General features: G+C 30.2%; 1 protein-coding gene across 2 annotated transcripts in view; it reads left to right on the forward strand.

The window, feature by feature from the left end:
• Positions 1–1,454: 1,454 nt before the first annotated feature.
• The window catches only part of LOC142330326 (uncharacterized), a 39,640-nt gene continuing 23,607 nt past the window's right edge, over positions 1,455–17,487 (forward strand). Inside the window, exons 1-3 of one of the 2 annotated variants that reach the window (XM_075375547.1) lie at positions 1,455–1,564; positions 3,006–3,092; positions 7,800–9,656. In XM_075375547.1, the coding sequence (XP_075231662.1) occupies positions 3,009–3,092; positions 7,800–9,089 (1,374 nt within the window). In that variant the 5' untranslated portion in view covers positions 1,455–1,564; positions 3,006–3,008 and the 3' untranslated portion in view covers positions 9,090–9,656. Of the gene's footprint in view, positions 1,565–3,005; positions 3,093–7,799; positions 9,657–17,487 lie in introns of those variants that run through there. The other variant, XM_075375548.1, reaches the window with a different exon arrangement.

A 17,487-nucleotide genomic window follows, 5' to 3' on the forward strand; every position in this document is an offset into this window, starting at 1 on the left:
CCTCACATTTTACCTTGCCTATCTTGTTAAATACATGTGTAACATATCCCCAAGTACAACAAGATAAAATAAAAAAATACCTTACTGTTATGTTTATTTTGATTTTATTTGGCACTTTATAATCTATAATCCAGAAATAAGTAAATTGTTGAGTGGCATTGGTTCTTATGTTTCTCCAAAAACAGTATATTGTTTATACAAATATCACATATGGCAATTATCAGCCTTGCAAACTGCTTCAAGCTGTACCTATTTAGGTAATACAGCAAGAAAAATGTTTCAGAGGTGTTTTTAAAGTGGTAAACAGTTATGAAGGAAAAGATTCTCATCAATGCTTTGTTTCCTATATTGCTGGGGAGCAAAGAAATGGTTAATCTAGAGCGGGAAGCTTGATAGGATTTATGAAATGTACCATAGTGAAATTTTATTTTGGCCCTTGAACCAGTAATTATGTTAAAAATATGGTGTACGGATAAATTTGTTATGACTGTTGAAACGATGCATACAAAATGCAAAAATAAAACTATGGACTTTTTTACACAAGTAGGTTTAGAGAAAAATCTGTCGGAGACTAACTAAGAATAAAGGGCAGAGGAATTGGCATGAATCAAACTGTTTCCAGACGTAAGAGTGGGTTTAGAGAATACTGGTCAGTGCTCATAACTCCACTTGAGTACCTATAATCAAGGGAAATGAGTAACGAAAAAAGATTACTAACCAACGAGTATCTGTTTTACGCCCTCTCAACTGAAGAGTTGCATAAAAGTCAGCAAAATATTTCTGTTTGTGACTGTTTACGACAAAGTGGAGTTGAGCCTAATAGTGTTGAAAACGTTTACCATGCGATGCGTAATATTGGAGGGATTCAGTCATATTGGTATTAGATTATATTACTAGATCGTTGATACCGGTGTTCTTTGGTGGTTGGGTTTCAATTAACCACAATTCTCAGGAATTGTCGAACTGAGACTGTACAAGAATACAGTTCATTTACACTCATTCATATACCATCCTCTGAAATATTTTCCGATAGGTAATTACCGGAGGTTAAACAGGTAAAAGAAAGAAAAAGTCATATTGATATACTGCCTTCACGGATTTATTGGCAAAGATCGGAAATTTAGGAACTCTGGAATTGTACTTAACACTTTCGTGTAATGATCTGCTCTGGCCGGGACATTTTTTTTGGCAGTCGAGTTTTTTTATCTTTTAACAGATATAAAATATCTGTCATCTCTTAAATAATTTCGGTAACGTGTTCTGTGAATATATTTCCACACAATATATACAATACCGGTAAGTCGGCTAAACAATTTTTTTTTATTTTAAACTATTTAAAACGTTGTTTTATAATGTATAATTTTGGCCTTTTTTGGAAATTGTACTATAAAAAGTCATTTTATATTTCAGCATTTACATTACTGCTAAAATTCATGTTGGCATCGTCTGTCCGACTGATTTGTCGTAATCATTTGTTTGGGAGTTATGTTGGTTCAGTTAAAGACGTTGTTAGTGAATGTAATTTAATCGTCGTTCGTTGATATTCGTTACTTGTTTATAATACGTAAGTTAATTAGGCTAATATTAATAATGTCTGCTAATTTAAAAAAAATAAGTCTAATTTTTCTATTCACTAAAAATGCAGATTAATGTAAAAATGATGACGAACGTCCATTTTGTGTAGTTAATTTGATTTTTTAATGATTTATTCTTCAACGTATTTTTTAACGTTTATTGTTTTATCCTTTAAGTAACCTACTTCTAACCTACCTTTAAGTAGTATAATAAGTAACCATAAACAATAGTTTTGTTTTCAGATACAGTTGTTTAATCATTTTTAGATTATATAGTAATAATGTTGTTTACTTCAACGAACACCATAAAAAATATACACGGAAAATTATAGTAAGAGTTGAAGAGAAGAGATTTTGTCAATATTATTTTAAAAATTAATCTTTAAGGTGGAACAGCATGGTGAAACATGATTACACCTTAAATTATTTACCATTAACATTTAAATTAGCGACTGTATGGAAACAAGCTTGTGCTTACTGTATGGTTTTTTCTAGTTATTTGCACATTTACCCCATACTCCATTCGTACATATTATTACTTAACAGTGACTATAATTTTTCATTTTATTTGTGTACAAGGTTATTTGCTTGTCTTTATTATTGTATATCATTACAAAGCGGTCAGCCTAACAATTCAAATGTTCTGCAGTTTTAAAAATTCATCGAGACAATTTTAATGATAGTTCTGATTTAATATTACTTTAACAGACTTTTATTTCAGTAACAAAGAATTGAATTAAAAAATTGAAAAAATTTAGAATAAACATAATGTTAGAATAAACTACAAAAATGTAACCTCTCTCCACAGAACTCTAACCTTTGTCCACAGAATGGATTATCATCTTAACAGGTCACCATAACTCATAAAACTGATTGTTAATTGACTAAAATATTGATATCATCGGCTTGGACATTGACCTTGTACAGATCATTGCTATCCAAACCATTTATCTGTCATTTAGATATTGTATTTAACTAATCCTAAGCATATCTATTATTAGTAGTAGTAGCTGTTAAACATTTTAGGGTAGGTATTTGAGGCTAGATCCAAATTTGTGTAACACTTCTATTTTAATGTGTGAATACAAAATCAAAGACCTGGCTGAAGCGTAGTGGCGGCCAAGCAAACCCTTGAATTTCTAACTTTGCAAAACTTTATTTGCAAAGAAAATGCTTGAGGCATTTTGAAATTTTAATACTTTAAAATTTTGTATTTAATGAAATAAGAAATAAAAAAGCCAGATTATTTAGTCGGGTTTAAAATTTTCTCAGGCTGTTTCAAAATTGTATTTCATAAATATTGAAAAAATCTAAATGTAGATAAAATTTGTTTAAAAATTTCAATGAATGAAATGTTTTACAGTTAGCAGCGATTTTATTGTTTTTATTATAAATACTTAAATTTTAACTTGAATGTTTTTATTTTTGAAGGTAATGGACATACCTTTAAAGAATATCTACACGTTTGAAGCTCTATCCTCTAACATTATGAAACTAGAAACTGAAGATGATGATTGTGTAAGTATAATTTGATTTAGGTTTTTTGTTTATGTTATATAGGAAGTGTCATCACATCATTAAACTTAACATTAAAATGTTGATGATTTTATGTTTTAGGATAGTAAATCTTTGCAAGCGAAAGTGGAGCCACTTGGTAATGGTTGTGATAATTATAATGAAGATCTCTTCAATCGCAAGAGATCTATTTTATAATTAAAGTGATGTATTAAGTTTATTCTAGCCCTCTCAGTGTGTATACATTGGAGTATTATATGAACGAAAGATTATGTATGCACTTAATGTCGATTCTTTAATTTGACTTCATTGCATTTTTTACCATGTTTTGAATTTTTCTTTATGTGATTTATACAGAGTGCCCCAAAATCACTTTACTAAACTGAAAAATTATAAATGGATTATCTACTGAAGTCTTCATGTGTTACATGTTTTCATTTTGCAGGATCGCTTATCAGTTTTAAAAAAACAAGATCTAATCAGCTGATTTTATTGCTAATTGCTGTAATGGATTTTGTGATTAACAAGTATGAATTGTATTTTGACAAAGAGCAATGCTTGTTTATTCTACAATGTTTGTAGTAAATAGTAATGATATAATGAAGTTGTAATTTCAACAAAAAAAAAGAATTATTGATATTATTAATGGTGATATCTTAAAAAAGATGCTTTATTAATTGAAGAGACCAATTTAGTTAAATAAGAAAATTTAAATGTTGAAAATGAAGTGGTGCTGTCGTTAGATTTTGCATACAGTGAAACGTAAATTATCCATCTGAGTAATTGATGGATAATTTTGGAAAATTAACTGTTTTTGAAGTCGTGAGTTCTAAGCTTCAAATCCTAGTAAAGACGGTTACTTTTATTAGTATTTGAAAACTAGATTGTCGATACTGGTATTCTTTGGTAGTTGGGTTTCAATTAACCGCACATCTCATGGATGGTCGACCTGAGACTGTACAAAGCTAAACTTCATCTACATTCATACATATCCTCCGAATCCACCTCCGAACCACCTTACTGTGGTTCCAGAGGTTAAACAGAAAAAGAAAACTAAATATTGATCTATCCAGTACCAAATGTGTTTAATTTAAAAAATGTTTATCATATCGTACTGGACATATTCTAATGTTTATGGGTAACACTAAAAAAAATCCACATGCAGCAACTTTTCTAATAAATAATTTAATATTAACTCCATGAAGAGCACAACAAAAACCAGTATAAATTGCATCAAGCTGAGAGTAATCATTTAGCGCATCAACAGTATCTTCCATTTATACACACAGGTTTGTTTGTGCAATTAAATTTACCTTCCAAAAATGTTTGTTCAGGAACTATAAATTTTTTCATGCAAGGTGTAATTTTCATACAAAATAACTTATCTAAGAGTTTCACAAAAACATTGCATTTCCTGATAGGGTGATAATACTGATAGGGGATGTACTGAAAATTAGTTGCAAGTTCTGCAGAGTTATTTCAGATGACATTCATTTCATCAAGATGTGGTGCTTTGTGGAAACAGCCATGAAATTAGTAAAACACTGTCTAAGGGTTGTCTCCAGGGCAGTGTGTTGGGGCCTCTGTTGTGGGTGGTAGAGTTTGATTCTCTTCTGCGGCGTAGGTTGTCCAGCGGGTGTTGTGGTGGCTCATGCTGATGGCAGGCTCCTGCTGGTCAAACAGTGCTCACAAAGGGAGGTTGCATTCAAGCCACTTGGGCCTGCAGGATGCTTGAGCCGTGAGGTCATCAACATAAGATGAAGTTCAGCTTGGAAAAGACCACCAGTCCAAAGTCCATTTGGTGAAAAGCCTATATATTGATGTCAGGCCAGCGAATCAAATATATTCAGGTTCAAAAGTACCTGAGGGTGTTTCTTGATGACAATTTTTGATTCAAGGAGCACTTACAATAGGTTGCAAAGAAGGCCTGTAGTACATTCTGTGGTATTGGACATCTGATCAATCCTGATGGGGTTCTTAATTTTAAGACCATGAGTACGCTGTATAAGGGTGTGTATGAGATAATTATGCTATATGCAGCGCCTGTCTGGGTGAAAAAGATGAAATTTAAAAGTTATTGAGACCAAATACATCTTGCTGTTAACGGTGACAGGAGGCTACCATATGATGACATGAGTCAATTTTTGTGATTGCTGGAGTGAATCCAATTGATCTACTTGTGTCAGAGGAGCAACAGTGATATGTTGCTAAGAAGTCAGGAGAGTTGACTTCTGAAAAAGTTTGGACCATTGAGCAACAGGGCTATCCTTTATGGCAGGCAGCATGGGGTGAAACAGTTGATGGGAATGATCTGTTTGCTGGTTTGCAGGGGGGCGCCTCTTGGGTATGATCAACAAATTTGTGATGCAATTTCTTCCGGGGTATGGCACGTTTAGGGACAGATTGGCTTGCTTTGGCCTGGTTGATTCCATGTTATGTCTGCAATGTGGTGCGCTGGACAATTACGTTTATGTTTTCTATGAATGTTTCAGTATGATATGAAGCAGCCCACCGGGTTGGTCTAGTGGTGAACGCGCCTTCCCCTAAATCAGCTGATTTGGAAGTCGAGAGTTCCAGCGTTCAAGTCCTAGTAAAGTCAGTTATTTTTGCACAGATTTGAATACTAGATCGTGGATACCGGTGTTCTTTGGTAGTTGGGTTTCAATTAACCACACATCTCAGGAATGGTCGAACTGAGAATGTACAAGACTACACTTCATTTACACTCACACATATCATCCTCCTTCATCCTCTGAAGAATTATCTAAACGGTAGTTACCGGAGGCTAAACAGGAAAAAGAAAGAAAGAAAGTATGATATGAAGCATACAGAAGTGATTTGTTAGCTTGATGTTAGGTCGACGTTGGATTTCCATGAAAATTTGAAAAACCAGGCTGAATGGACCATCATTGAAAAACATATGGGATCTCTTGTAAAAGAAAGGCTTGCTGAAGGTGTGTAGAGTAGGTTCCCCCTTGGGTTTTCCGTTTGTTGTTCTGTTATGTTCTTGTTATGGTATTAGTGTTCATGTTTTATGTTCTTGCTCTTGTTCTCTATTTACATTTTGCTACATTCTTTTTTATGTTCTTGTTTTATTTTATACATGATGGTGTGTGTTGAACTGAACCTTTCCTATTAGGTGTAGTTTATTTTATTGTCAGCTCAAGTGGTATTAGTGTTCATGTTTTATGTTCTTGCTCGTGTTCTCTATTTATGTTTTGCTACGTTCTGTTTTATGTTTTTGTTTTATTTTATTCATGCTGGTGTGTGTTGAACTCAGCCTTTCCTATTAGGTGTAGTTTATTTTATTGTAAGATTAATTGGTCAGTCTTGTTTAAGACTTATTGATAGGTTTTTTTGTAGGGATAATATGGAGAGGGTGACATTGCGACCAGAATCATCACATGACAGGCAGGAGTCTATTCCTACAGGGTCAGGATGGACGTGATACAGATGAAACATAGTTGTGAAATAAAATTTTATTAATGAAATGAAAGTAAAATAAATTGTAATTCTGTATTTATATTAGGTAAAACTAAACAATATTTATATACTCTAATCCGGCAGATCTGGGGAACAGAGACTATTGTCCTCTGCTGACTGTAAAAGCTGTATGAATGTGTACTAATGAGTTTAATGTGCAACACATTGGCTTCTTCCATCAAGACAAAGAAACAATGTGTTGTACATTAAACAACAACAGTTTTTGTCCACAATCTTAATCGAGTAAAGAATTCGTGAAAATTGTACAGAAGACTTGTACTGACAATACAGTAACAAAAGTTTTTTCCTCCCATATATGTTCACCAGAAACATCTGGAAATTCATTCATTAGTCTTGATAAACGAAACCATGCCCCTCATCTGACAAAAAAGTGTAGATCAGGTGTATCTGATATCGACAATGTTTTTGAGAAGTCAATCTGCATTAATTAAGGTGTTACGGCTGGTTCTCATATGTTGTTACACAGTACGATTTCAGATTTAAATCGGCAAGAATCTAAAGGCAAAATGTGTAATTTACATTGCTTTATTTTGATATCTAATATATAAATTTTTTGGACAGACAGGTCCTTCTTTGAATATCAGCAATGGCCTCTGGAGTCATTGTAATGAAAGGTCATCTATTTCAATTTGAAATCAACTTTGTTGTATGCCTTTTTGAATTGTGTATGCTGCTTTTTGCTTGAATTCTGTCATTCAGAAACTTTTCAGCAAATATTTGATGTGTTCCTGTAAAGGATTCGAAATGTGTAAGGTGTACCACTAAAGTACTAATTTTTAAGAGATGTTTTTATTTTATAATCTTATATCCTTATAATACAAGATTATATTATTGTAATTATATATTATAAATAATGTTTTCTTAGTTTTATATATATATTTACTTACATATACAATACATACACTATAATCTACAGGGTGTCCAGACTAAAAGTATCGTAAAGTACAACTTGTATTAAGAAAACCGGGTAATAATTTTTACAACTTTCTTTTCTTTTTATTAAACTCAACTTGTTAATGTAGGTTAGTCAGCTAAATAAAATATCATTATAATTAGGATTGTTTTTAATATGAATATATGTTTGAATTATTCAATTTTTTATACGTATTTAATGGCTTTTTGAAAGATAACACTTATTAATGTTATTGTGATTGCAATAATTTTTTATTAATTCATAGTTATAACAAAGAATAACTTAATTTGCAGGTTGCTATGGATAAAGGAACTATCAAGGGAAGTACCAAGAATTTTATTACTTGTAAGAGCATAAATAATTCGTTAAATGATGGAATTATAAGTGAAAACTCTAGTGAATGTAATTGTGCTTATGGTGATGTAACGATAGAAAATTTAATTGAGAATATAAGTAGTGAAAACAAGTTGCTCGAGCAGAAAGGAAAGAAGTTGGTTTGTGAATATTGCAATGAAAGATTCAGATGTAACTGTTATTTAAAGAGACACATTAACATTCATACTAAACAGAAAAAAAATAATAGTAACTTTTGTCAAAAGTCATTTCATTTTGAAAATGTTTTAAAGAGACATTTTAATATTAATACAACAGAGGAAAATTATGTTTGTAACTTCTGTCAAAAGACATTTAATAGTAAAAATAATTTAGTGACACATCTTATTATTCATACAAAAAAAAATTATATTTGTAACTTTTGTCTGAAGTCTTGTGATGATAGGTCTGCTTTAAAATCACATTTAAATATTCATATTAAGGACAAAATTTATGTTTGTAACTTCTGTCCAAAGTCATTTAATAGTAAATATTATTTAGTGAGTCATCTTAACATTCATACAAAAGAGAAAAATTATATTTGTAACTTTTGTCAAAAGTCATTTATTGACCAATACAGTTTAAATAGACATATTAATATTCATACAAAAGAAAAAAAATATATTTGTAACTTTTGTCAGAAGTGTTTTTATAATAGAACTACTTTCAAAGGACATTTAAATATTCATACTAAGCAGAATAATTATGTTTGTAACTTCTGTGAAATGTCATTTAATAGTAAATCTTATTTAGTGAGTCATCTTAATATTCATACAAAAGAGAAAAATTATATTTGTAACTTTTGTCAAAAGTCATTTAATCGAAGTTCACATTTAATAACACATTTAAATATTCATACTAAGGAAAAAAATTATATTTGTAACTTCTGTCAAAAGTCATTTACTATTAAATCTTATTTAGTAAGACATCTTAATATTCATACAAAAGAGAAAAATTATATTTGTAACTTCTGTCAAAAGTCATTTCAATATAAATCTTATTTAGTGAGTCATCTTAATATTCATACAAAAGAGAAAATTTATACTTGTAATTTTTGTCAGAAGTGTTTTTATCGAAGTTCACTTTTAATATCACATTTAAATATTCATACTAAGGAGAAAAATTATATTTGCAACTTCTGTCAAAAGTCATTTAATAGAAAATCTAATTTAGTAAAACATCTTAATATTCATACAAAAGAGAAAAATTAATTTATAACTTCTGTCAGAAGATGTTCAATCATTTTTCTAATTAAAAGTTGTGTATTAATTTACATCCCAAAAAGAAAAATTATGTATGTATATTTTGCCAAAACTCTTTTAATTGCAGTTTTGATTTTAAAACACATTAATTTCCACAAAAAGAAAAAAATTAATATTTCTAGCATTTATCAAAAATCTTTTAATCAGATTTATATTTTGGAAAGACATCTTAACAATATCCTTATTAGAGAATTGTTATGACCTTTTAAGAAAATTGATTAAGGAAAAAAGTAATAGCATTCTTTTATATGTGTATAATTTAAAACTAGTACGACAAAATTTTTCTTATGTTTATAATGTAATGTTACATTTTTCTCATTTTTGTATGTTACAACTTAAGGCGGGGAATTTCTATCTTGTTTGCCTCAAACACAGATTTGTATATTACTGTAGTTTATAATATATGATGAGTATGTACATTTTAACCCCAGAACTAATAGCAGTAAGAAAATTTGGTGTAAAAAAGTTGTGTAAAGTTCTCAAGTGAGACTTGTATAAATCACAAGTTGCATGTGATTTTCTTGAACATTCTTTTTTTCTCAAATAACGCTGATCTTGAATGAATCTAAAAGCCTTGTTCTGATTTTATATTAAGTTTAACTTCACATCGTGTGTCTTACATTTTAGTAATGTTTGCAAATATTAAAACCAAACAAGCTGTGCCTGCTATCAATGTTGACCTCAAAATCTTTACTAGCATTTAATTTATTACCAACATACATGTAAAAAAATTACTGCTACTTTCATGTATCAATTTCTTTAAAAATGTCTATTGTTATCTGCTGGTTGTGAATTATTTTCCTCTTGTTATTAGCGTTTATTTAACTTTCTTTAGTTTTAATCAAATCTTGCAACTGCTATATCATTTGATCTATCGTATGAAAATCAATGAAATTATGTACACATATGTAACTTCAATGACAATACAATATTGTGTTAGAATTTGGATATTACCTATAACAAGCATAATTAAAAATACTCAATAACTATGAAAATAAACAAAAACTAACATTTTGAAATGTATGTCTCTATTCATTTAAATAGTCTTATTACTCTCTCAACTTCTGTTCACAATTTTATTGTGTTCACAATAAAATAAGATTTTTTTTTTGGTAAGGATGGGAGCCGCAAATCTAAACAATAAGAGGGCAGAGATTTGAGATGGCAGGTCTCTCCACCGTGCTCAGAAATTCTATTTGCATCTCTACTAGTTTTTGTTGTTATGACTTCTAAAATATTATGAATTTATTTGTGGATATTTAGACATATTTTTAAAAGTATATATACTGTTGGAAAATGTAAAAAATGTTTAATTTTTTTTTTTACCCGACAAGTTTAAAACATCCCAAAAAATTAAGAATCTTTAGAATAAAATCCTCTGTTGCTACTGTTAGTATTCTAATACATTTCTTTAAGACATTTTTTGTTATATATTTTAGGGGATTTTTATTTAAGATTTTTTTTGACTGATGAATTAATTCATTTAAATCTGTGATAATTAAATTCTAAAGATTTGATTTATTTTTAATATTCGTCAAACATTTGTATTTTTTTAGGGAATATATAATCCTTTTTTTCTGCAATTATTGCCTGATCTTCCATAAAGGCAAAACAATTTCTTCCTAGGTTGTCCTTTTTGTAACCCAATTTTTTTTCTACCACATTTAGTTTCATTGTTTTCCTCCATTCTTTTATGTCTATCTAGAACACAATTAAAAGGGATCTGACTCAACGGTCTCATTAACGTATATTTTACCATGCTTAAATTATTTATTGGTAATTTAAATTCTTTTTCTGCTAATTGAAAATAAATTAATCTAATCAATGCTAATTAGAAAAGGCAATAGAAATTATTTGTTCGGTTAATAAGGTTATAATTTATGCAGTTTATTAACTTTACACATACTGTTTGTTCCGCACAAGATCTTCCATTTCTAAACCATCCTGATGTATTCTCCAAATTGTTTATTGATGTGCCCTTCTATTATCACAACTTTTGTAAGATTTTATAGGTTACTGAAAGAAGAGAAATTTTTCCTCTGTAATTAGTAACTTCCATTTTGTCTCTTTTTTGTGAAGAGGATGATTAGGGCATTCTTGTGGGATTTTTCCTCTCTTCAAAATGTTTTCAAATAATTTTTCATAATAAATCATATGATAATTTTAAAAATTGCAATTTACTCTTATATTATTACTCGTTAAAAAGATGTGATAAAAGAAACAGTCTTTCTTCTCAATTCTAGGTGATTGATGTTCAGCATTGAAACAAACTCATATAATAGTCAAATATTAGCTTTGTATAATCTGTACAATCTAATAAATCAAGATTATAAGTAAAAAAGGGGATACATTTTTTATTTTTTTAAGTGGATGATTATAATTAATATTTTTTTCCAGTAAAAATGGTTTTGTCGTAGACTGCTTTCTCTATATATACAGAGGTACACATGAGTTATGTACAGAAATACAGTCGTATGCTGTTTACTATATTTTTCTGTATTACAACAATCAATAAAATATCAGTCAGATATTAGGAGCTATAATCTGTTATTAGGAGTTTTTAAATTCTTGTTAGCAGAAGAATTTATATCTCATATGTATAGACAGATAGAACTGAGTAGTACATAGAAATGCATTTGGTTACTATTTATTTCATAAAAGAATTATGATGGATTAATGATTATCTGTAAAATGATTGGTGTTCAGTATTTTCACAAATTACACACAGATTTGTATATAAAATGCAAACACAAGAGTCTAGTACAATACAGTGACTAGTACACTAGACACAGGAGTTGCGAGTAGAAAACTTTCAGCTTGCGTATTGTATTAAAATACCAATAAGATATTTGAATTTTGTAACCTGTACAATTTAATACATGAAAATAATAAATAAAAAAGGGATTAGATTTATGATATTTATTGTAAAATAGTTTGCGTAATTCATAATATTTCAGTAAAAGTCGCTGCTGTTAATAGGTCTTTCTTATATGATTACACGTAGGTACATGTGAGTAGTACACAGAAATACATTCGGTTGCTAATTAGTTCATTTTTCAACAAAATAATGAGGTGCTTGAAAACTATCAATGTCTAATAAACTATTATAACTGAAATAGGAATGATATAATAGTTCATTTATTCATTCTTATATGATGACTTATTTTTTCTACAACATCAATTTTGCTATTTTCCGAGTCTTCTTTGTTAGCTTTTTGTTTTTTAAAATAGTCCACTAGTATTTTCATTATTCTATATTTGTACTATTAATATGACAATAGAACATTTTATCTTCTTTCTTGAGTGTTATCCGTTCAATTTTATTGTATTTTTTCTGCCTTCAGTCATTTGACTGGTTTGATGCAGCTCTCCAACAATCTGTATTTAGTACCTGTCGTTTCATTTCAGTATATCATCCCCTACATCCTACATCCTATATCCCTAGCAATTTGTTTTATATATTCCAAACATTGCCTGCCTGCACAATTATTCTCATCTACCTGTCCCTTTAATATCAAGTGACTATTCCAGGATGCCTTAATATGTTACCTGTAAGAGTGTCTTTTTTTAACTATATTTTTCCAAATGCTTTTTCATCAACTGTCGCCACACCTCTTCATTTATCACTTTCTCCACCCATCTGATTTTTAACATTTTCCTGTAGCACTACATTACTAAAAATTTTAATGTTTTCTTGTCAGGTACTCTTATCGTTCGTTTCACTTCCATATAAAGCTACGCTCCAATCATATGCTTTAAAAAATGTTCTTCTGATATTTAAATTAATTTTTGATGTAAGCAAATTATATTTCTGACTGAAAGTTTGTTTCCCTTGTGCTATTCGGCATTTTATACCGCTCTTGCTTTGTCCATCTTTAGTAATTGTACTTCCCAAACAACAAAATTCTACCTCCATAATATTTTCTCTTCCTATTTTTATATTCAGTGGTCCATCTACATTATTTCTACGGCGTGTCATTACTTTTGTTTTGTTCTTGTTTATTTTCATACCGTTTTCCAAATCTAAATTGTTCCTTAACACCATTAACTGCTAGATGTTAAGTAAAGATTAAAAAGTAATGGTGATAGGGAACATTTTTGTTGGATTCCCTTTTTAATTGCAGCTTCCTTCTTATGTTCGATTATTACTGTTGCAGTTTGGTTGCTATAAATGTTAGCAATTGTTCATCTATCTTTATACTTAACCCTAAATTTTTTAAAATGCTGAACATTTTATTCTGGTTTATGTTATCAAATGCCTTTTCTAAGTCTATAAATGGCATGTATGTTGGTTTGTTTTTCTTTAATCTTACTTCTATTATTAATCTGAACACTGAAATCGCTTCCCTCTTCTCTTGACCTTTCCTGAAACCAAATAAGTCTTCTAACATTTCTTCCACCTTCTCAATTCTTCTGTACAGAATTCTAATTAAGATTTTTTATATATGAGTAGTTAAGCTAATTGTTTTGTATTCTTCACATTTGTCTGCTCCTGCTTTCTGTGGTATCATGGCAATAATACTCTTTCTGAAGTCTGATGGAATTTCCTGTTTTTCATAAATATTACACATTACACATCAGTTTGTATAATCTATCTATCGCTTCGTCATCTGCACTGTGCAGTAATTCTGCAGGTATCCTTTCTGCTAGTGACATCTTTTAATGTTCTATTAAATTCAGATCTCGCTATTATATAACACTAGTTTCATTTCCTCCATATAACATTTCAATATATTCTACCCACCTATCGACCTTTTGTTTTGTACTATAAATCAGTGTACCATCTTTATTTAACGCATTATTAGATTTTAATTTATGTACCACAAAATTCTCCTTAACTTTCCCATATTCTGTGTCTATCTTACCAATGATCATTTCTCCTTCCACTTCTTGAGACTTCTCTTTAATCTGTATTTCTGTTTGTACAAAATGAATATATCAAAGACAATTTATTATTAAATTCACACACAGCAAGTTTTTTAATAAGTAATTAGACATTAACTACATCAAATGCACAACGAAAGTCAGTATAAATTGCATCAAGATAATTACCATCATTTAGTGCATCAACAGTAGCTTGCATATATGCATACATACATATAAGTTTGTTCGCGTAGATTTATTTTCCAAAAAACCATGTTGTTCAGGAACTATATAAATTTCGTTATGCAAAGTGTGATTTTCATACAAATTAACCTAAGATCTTTGCAAAAAAATTGTATTTGCCGAGTGCAATAATTATCGATATCTGAATGTCACCCTCTTTAAATAATAGGCATGTTTCGGCTTACGTTGTGAAATAAAACCTCAATTTTTGAACTGTAAAGTATTTATTAATATCACACACGACACACTATTAAACTTTTAATTGCAGATTATGAGCTACACTGTTAGTAACAGAGGCCGTAGGAAGGCATGTAAGTCAAATGGCCTCTTCAACATCATTCTCAGTTAAAATAATGTTTAACTGCAGCGATCATTACAATTAAATGTAATTTCAGTTAAGGAAAAATCATTGTTAGTATAGACACTCCCAAATTTTTTAGTTTAGAAAAAGTTTTACAATGTCAGCGCCCTTATTAGCATACCCATTTCAAAAACCATACAAGATTGAAAAGATCTGCTGTTGTTATTTTTATTAGCAAATTTAAAAAAATCTTTGGAATCATCAGATAAAGATTCCTCAACTTTAACAGTGTAAATTTAATAATAAATCTTTATGACTGAGAGTATTGCTTACACTTTGTTCTTAAATAATTCTTAATAATGGAACAATTATTAAGAATTTATGTTGTTTTTGAATAATATGGAACTTTTTGTTGTTAGTAATAATAATTTTACTGCAGAACTGCTTCAAAAAATACTTTTTTTTATAAGTAGTTTTGGTATATGACCTTTAACAATATTATTAAGTGGTCGCAATGGAAGGTGGTACTTGTGTTTAAACTGATGTATATTAGTTAAAAAAAATTGCATAAAAAATGAAGGAATTGTTGGAAACAGCAATTATTTTTTCGCTAACTGGATTTGGGCAATTTTAGTTAATGCAATTTCTTTTGTAAATTAGGGTTGTGAAAAGCGGAAAACAAAAAATGTTTTCCATTTTTTCTACTTTTGGAGGTATATTAAACGATTGTTTCTCAATAATTATAATTAAGATTTAGCCCAAAATTAGTATTATTTTAGTTTGCAGAGTGTTTTTTGTGAGACAACCTATCTTTAGTTTCAGTGAATATTTTATGGGAAAAAAGTCAATTTTTGTGATTGCTGGAGTGAATCCAATTGATCTACTTGTGTCAGAGGAGCAACAGTGATATGTTGCTAAGAAGTCAGGAGAGTTGACTTCTGAAAAAGTTTGGACCATTGAGCAACAGGCCTATCCTTTATGGCAGGCAGCATGGGGTGAAACAGTTGATGGGCATGATCTGTTTGCTGGTTTGCAGGGGGGCGCCTCTTGGGTATGATCAACAAATTTGTGATGCAATTTCTTCCAGGGTATGGCACGTTTAGCGACAGATTGGCTTGCTTTGGCCTGGTTGATTCCGTGTTATGTCTGCAATGTGGTGCGCTGGACAATTACGTTTATGTTTTCTATGAATGTTTCAGTATGATATGAAGCAGCCCACCGGGTTGGTCTAGTGGTGAACGCGCCTTCCCCTAAATCAGCTGATTTGGAAGTCGAGAGTTTCAGCGTTCAAGTCCTAGTAAAGTCAGTTACTTTTGCACAGATTTGAATACTAGATCGTGGATACCGGTGTTCTTTGGTAGTTGGGTTTCAATTAACCACACATCTCAGGAATGGTCGAACTGAGAACGTACAAGACTACACTTCATTTACAGTCACACATATCATCCTCATTCATCCTCTGAAGAATTATCTAAACAGTAGTTACCAGAGGCTAAACAGGGAAAAAGAAAGAAAGAAAGTATGATATGAAGCATACAGAAGTGATTTGTTAGCTTGATGTTAGGTCGACATTGGATTTCCATGAAAATTTGAAAAACCAGGCTGAATGGACCATCATTGAAAAACATATGGAATCTCTTGTAAAAGAAAGGCTTGCTGAAGGTGTGTAGAGTAGGTTCCCCCTTGGGTTTTCCATTTGTTGTTCTGTTATGTTCTTGTTATGGTATTAGTGTTCATGTTTTATGTTCTTGCTCTTGTTCTCTATTTACGTTTTGCTACATTCTGTTTTATGTTCTTATTTTATTTTATTCATGATGGTGTGTGTTGAACTCAGCCTTTCCTATTAGGTGTAGTTTATTTTATTGTAAGCTTAATTGGTCAGTCTTGTTTAAGACTTATTGATAGGTTTTTTTGTAGGGATAATATGGAGAGGGTGACATTGCGACCAAAATCATCAAGACAAGATTGAAAAGATCTGCTGTTGTTATTTTTATTAGCAAATTTAAAAAAATCTTTGGAATCATCAGATAAAGATTCCTCAACTTTAACAGTGTAAATTTAATAATAAATCTTTATGACTGAGAGTATTGCTTACACTTTGTTCTTAAATAATTCTTAATAATGGAACAATTATTAAGAATTTATGTTGTTTTTGAATTATATGGAACTTTTTGTTGTTAGTAATAATAATTTTACTGCAGAACTGCTTTAAAAAAATACTTTTTTTTATAAGTAGTTTTGGTATATGACCTTTAACAATATTATTAAGTGGTCGCAATGGAAGGTGGTACTTGTGTTTAAACTGATGTATATTAGTTAAAAAAAATTGCATAAAAAATGAAGGAATTGTTGGAAACAGCAATTATTTTTTCGCTAACTGGATTTGGGCAATTTTAGTTAATGCAATTTCTTTTGTAAATTAGGGTTGTGAAAAGCGGAAAACAAAAAATGTTTTCCATTTTTTCTACTTTTGGAGGTATATTAAACGATTGTTTCTCAATAATTATAATTAAGATTTAGCCCAAAATTAGTATTATTTTAGTTTGCAGAGTGTTTTTTGTGAGACAACCTATCTTTAGTTTCAGTGAATATTTTATGGGAAAAAACACATCATTGTAATCATTGAAAAAATTTGAATAAGTATTTAATATTTAGCTTCTAATTGAGGTCGAGAAGATCATTAAAAAAATACAGTTGCAACTAGAAGGTGATCGTGTATACTGTTCGTTGCTATAATGACCAGTGATAATCTGAAGAACCGGCTTTCAATTTACTGCGGAAAACGCATTTACTTTCTGTAATGAACCCTGTTTTTGCTGAACCTGCATGACATACTGTTAATATACTGCTTTTCTGATGAGTATTTTAATTTTAATATCTCATTTTTCTTTGAATCTTGCTATATGTATTTATCAGAATGATTTTCATTAACATACATCT

The sequence above is a fragment of the Lycorma delicatula genome, chromosome 9 (assembly GCF_047948215.1).
Source record: "Lycorma delicatula isolate Av1 chromosome 9, ASM4794821v1, whole genome shotgun sequence".
Taxonomy (NCBI): Eukaryota; Metazoa; Arthropoda; class Insecta; order Hemiptera; family Fulgoridae; genus Lycorma; species Lycorma delicatula.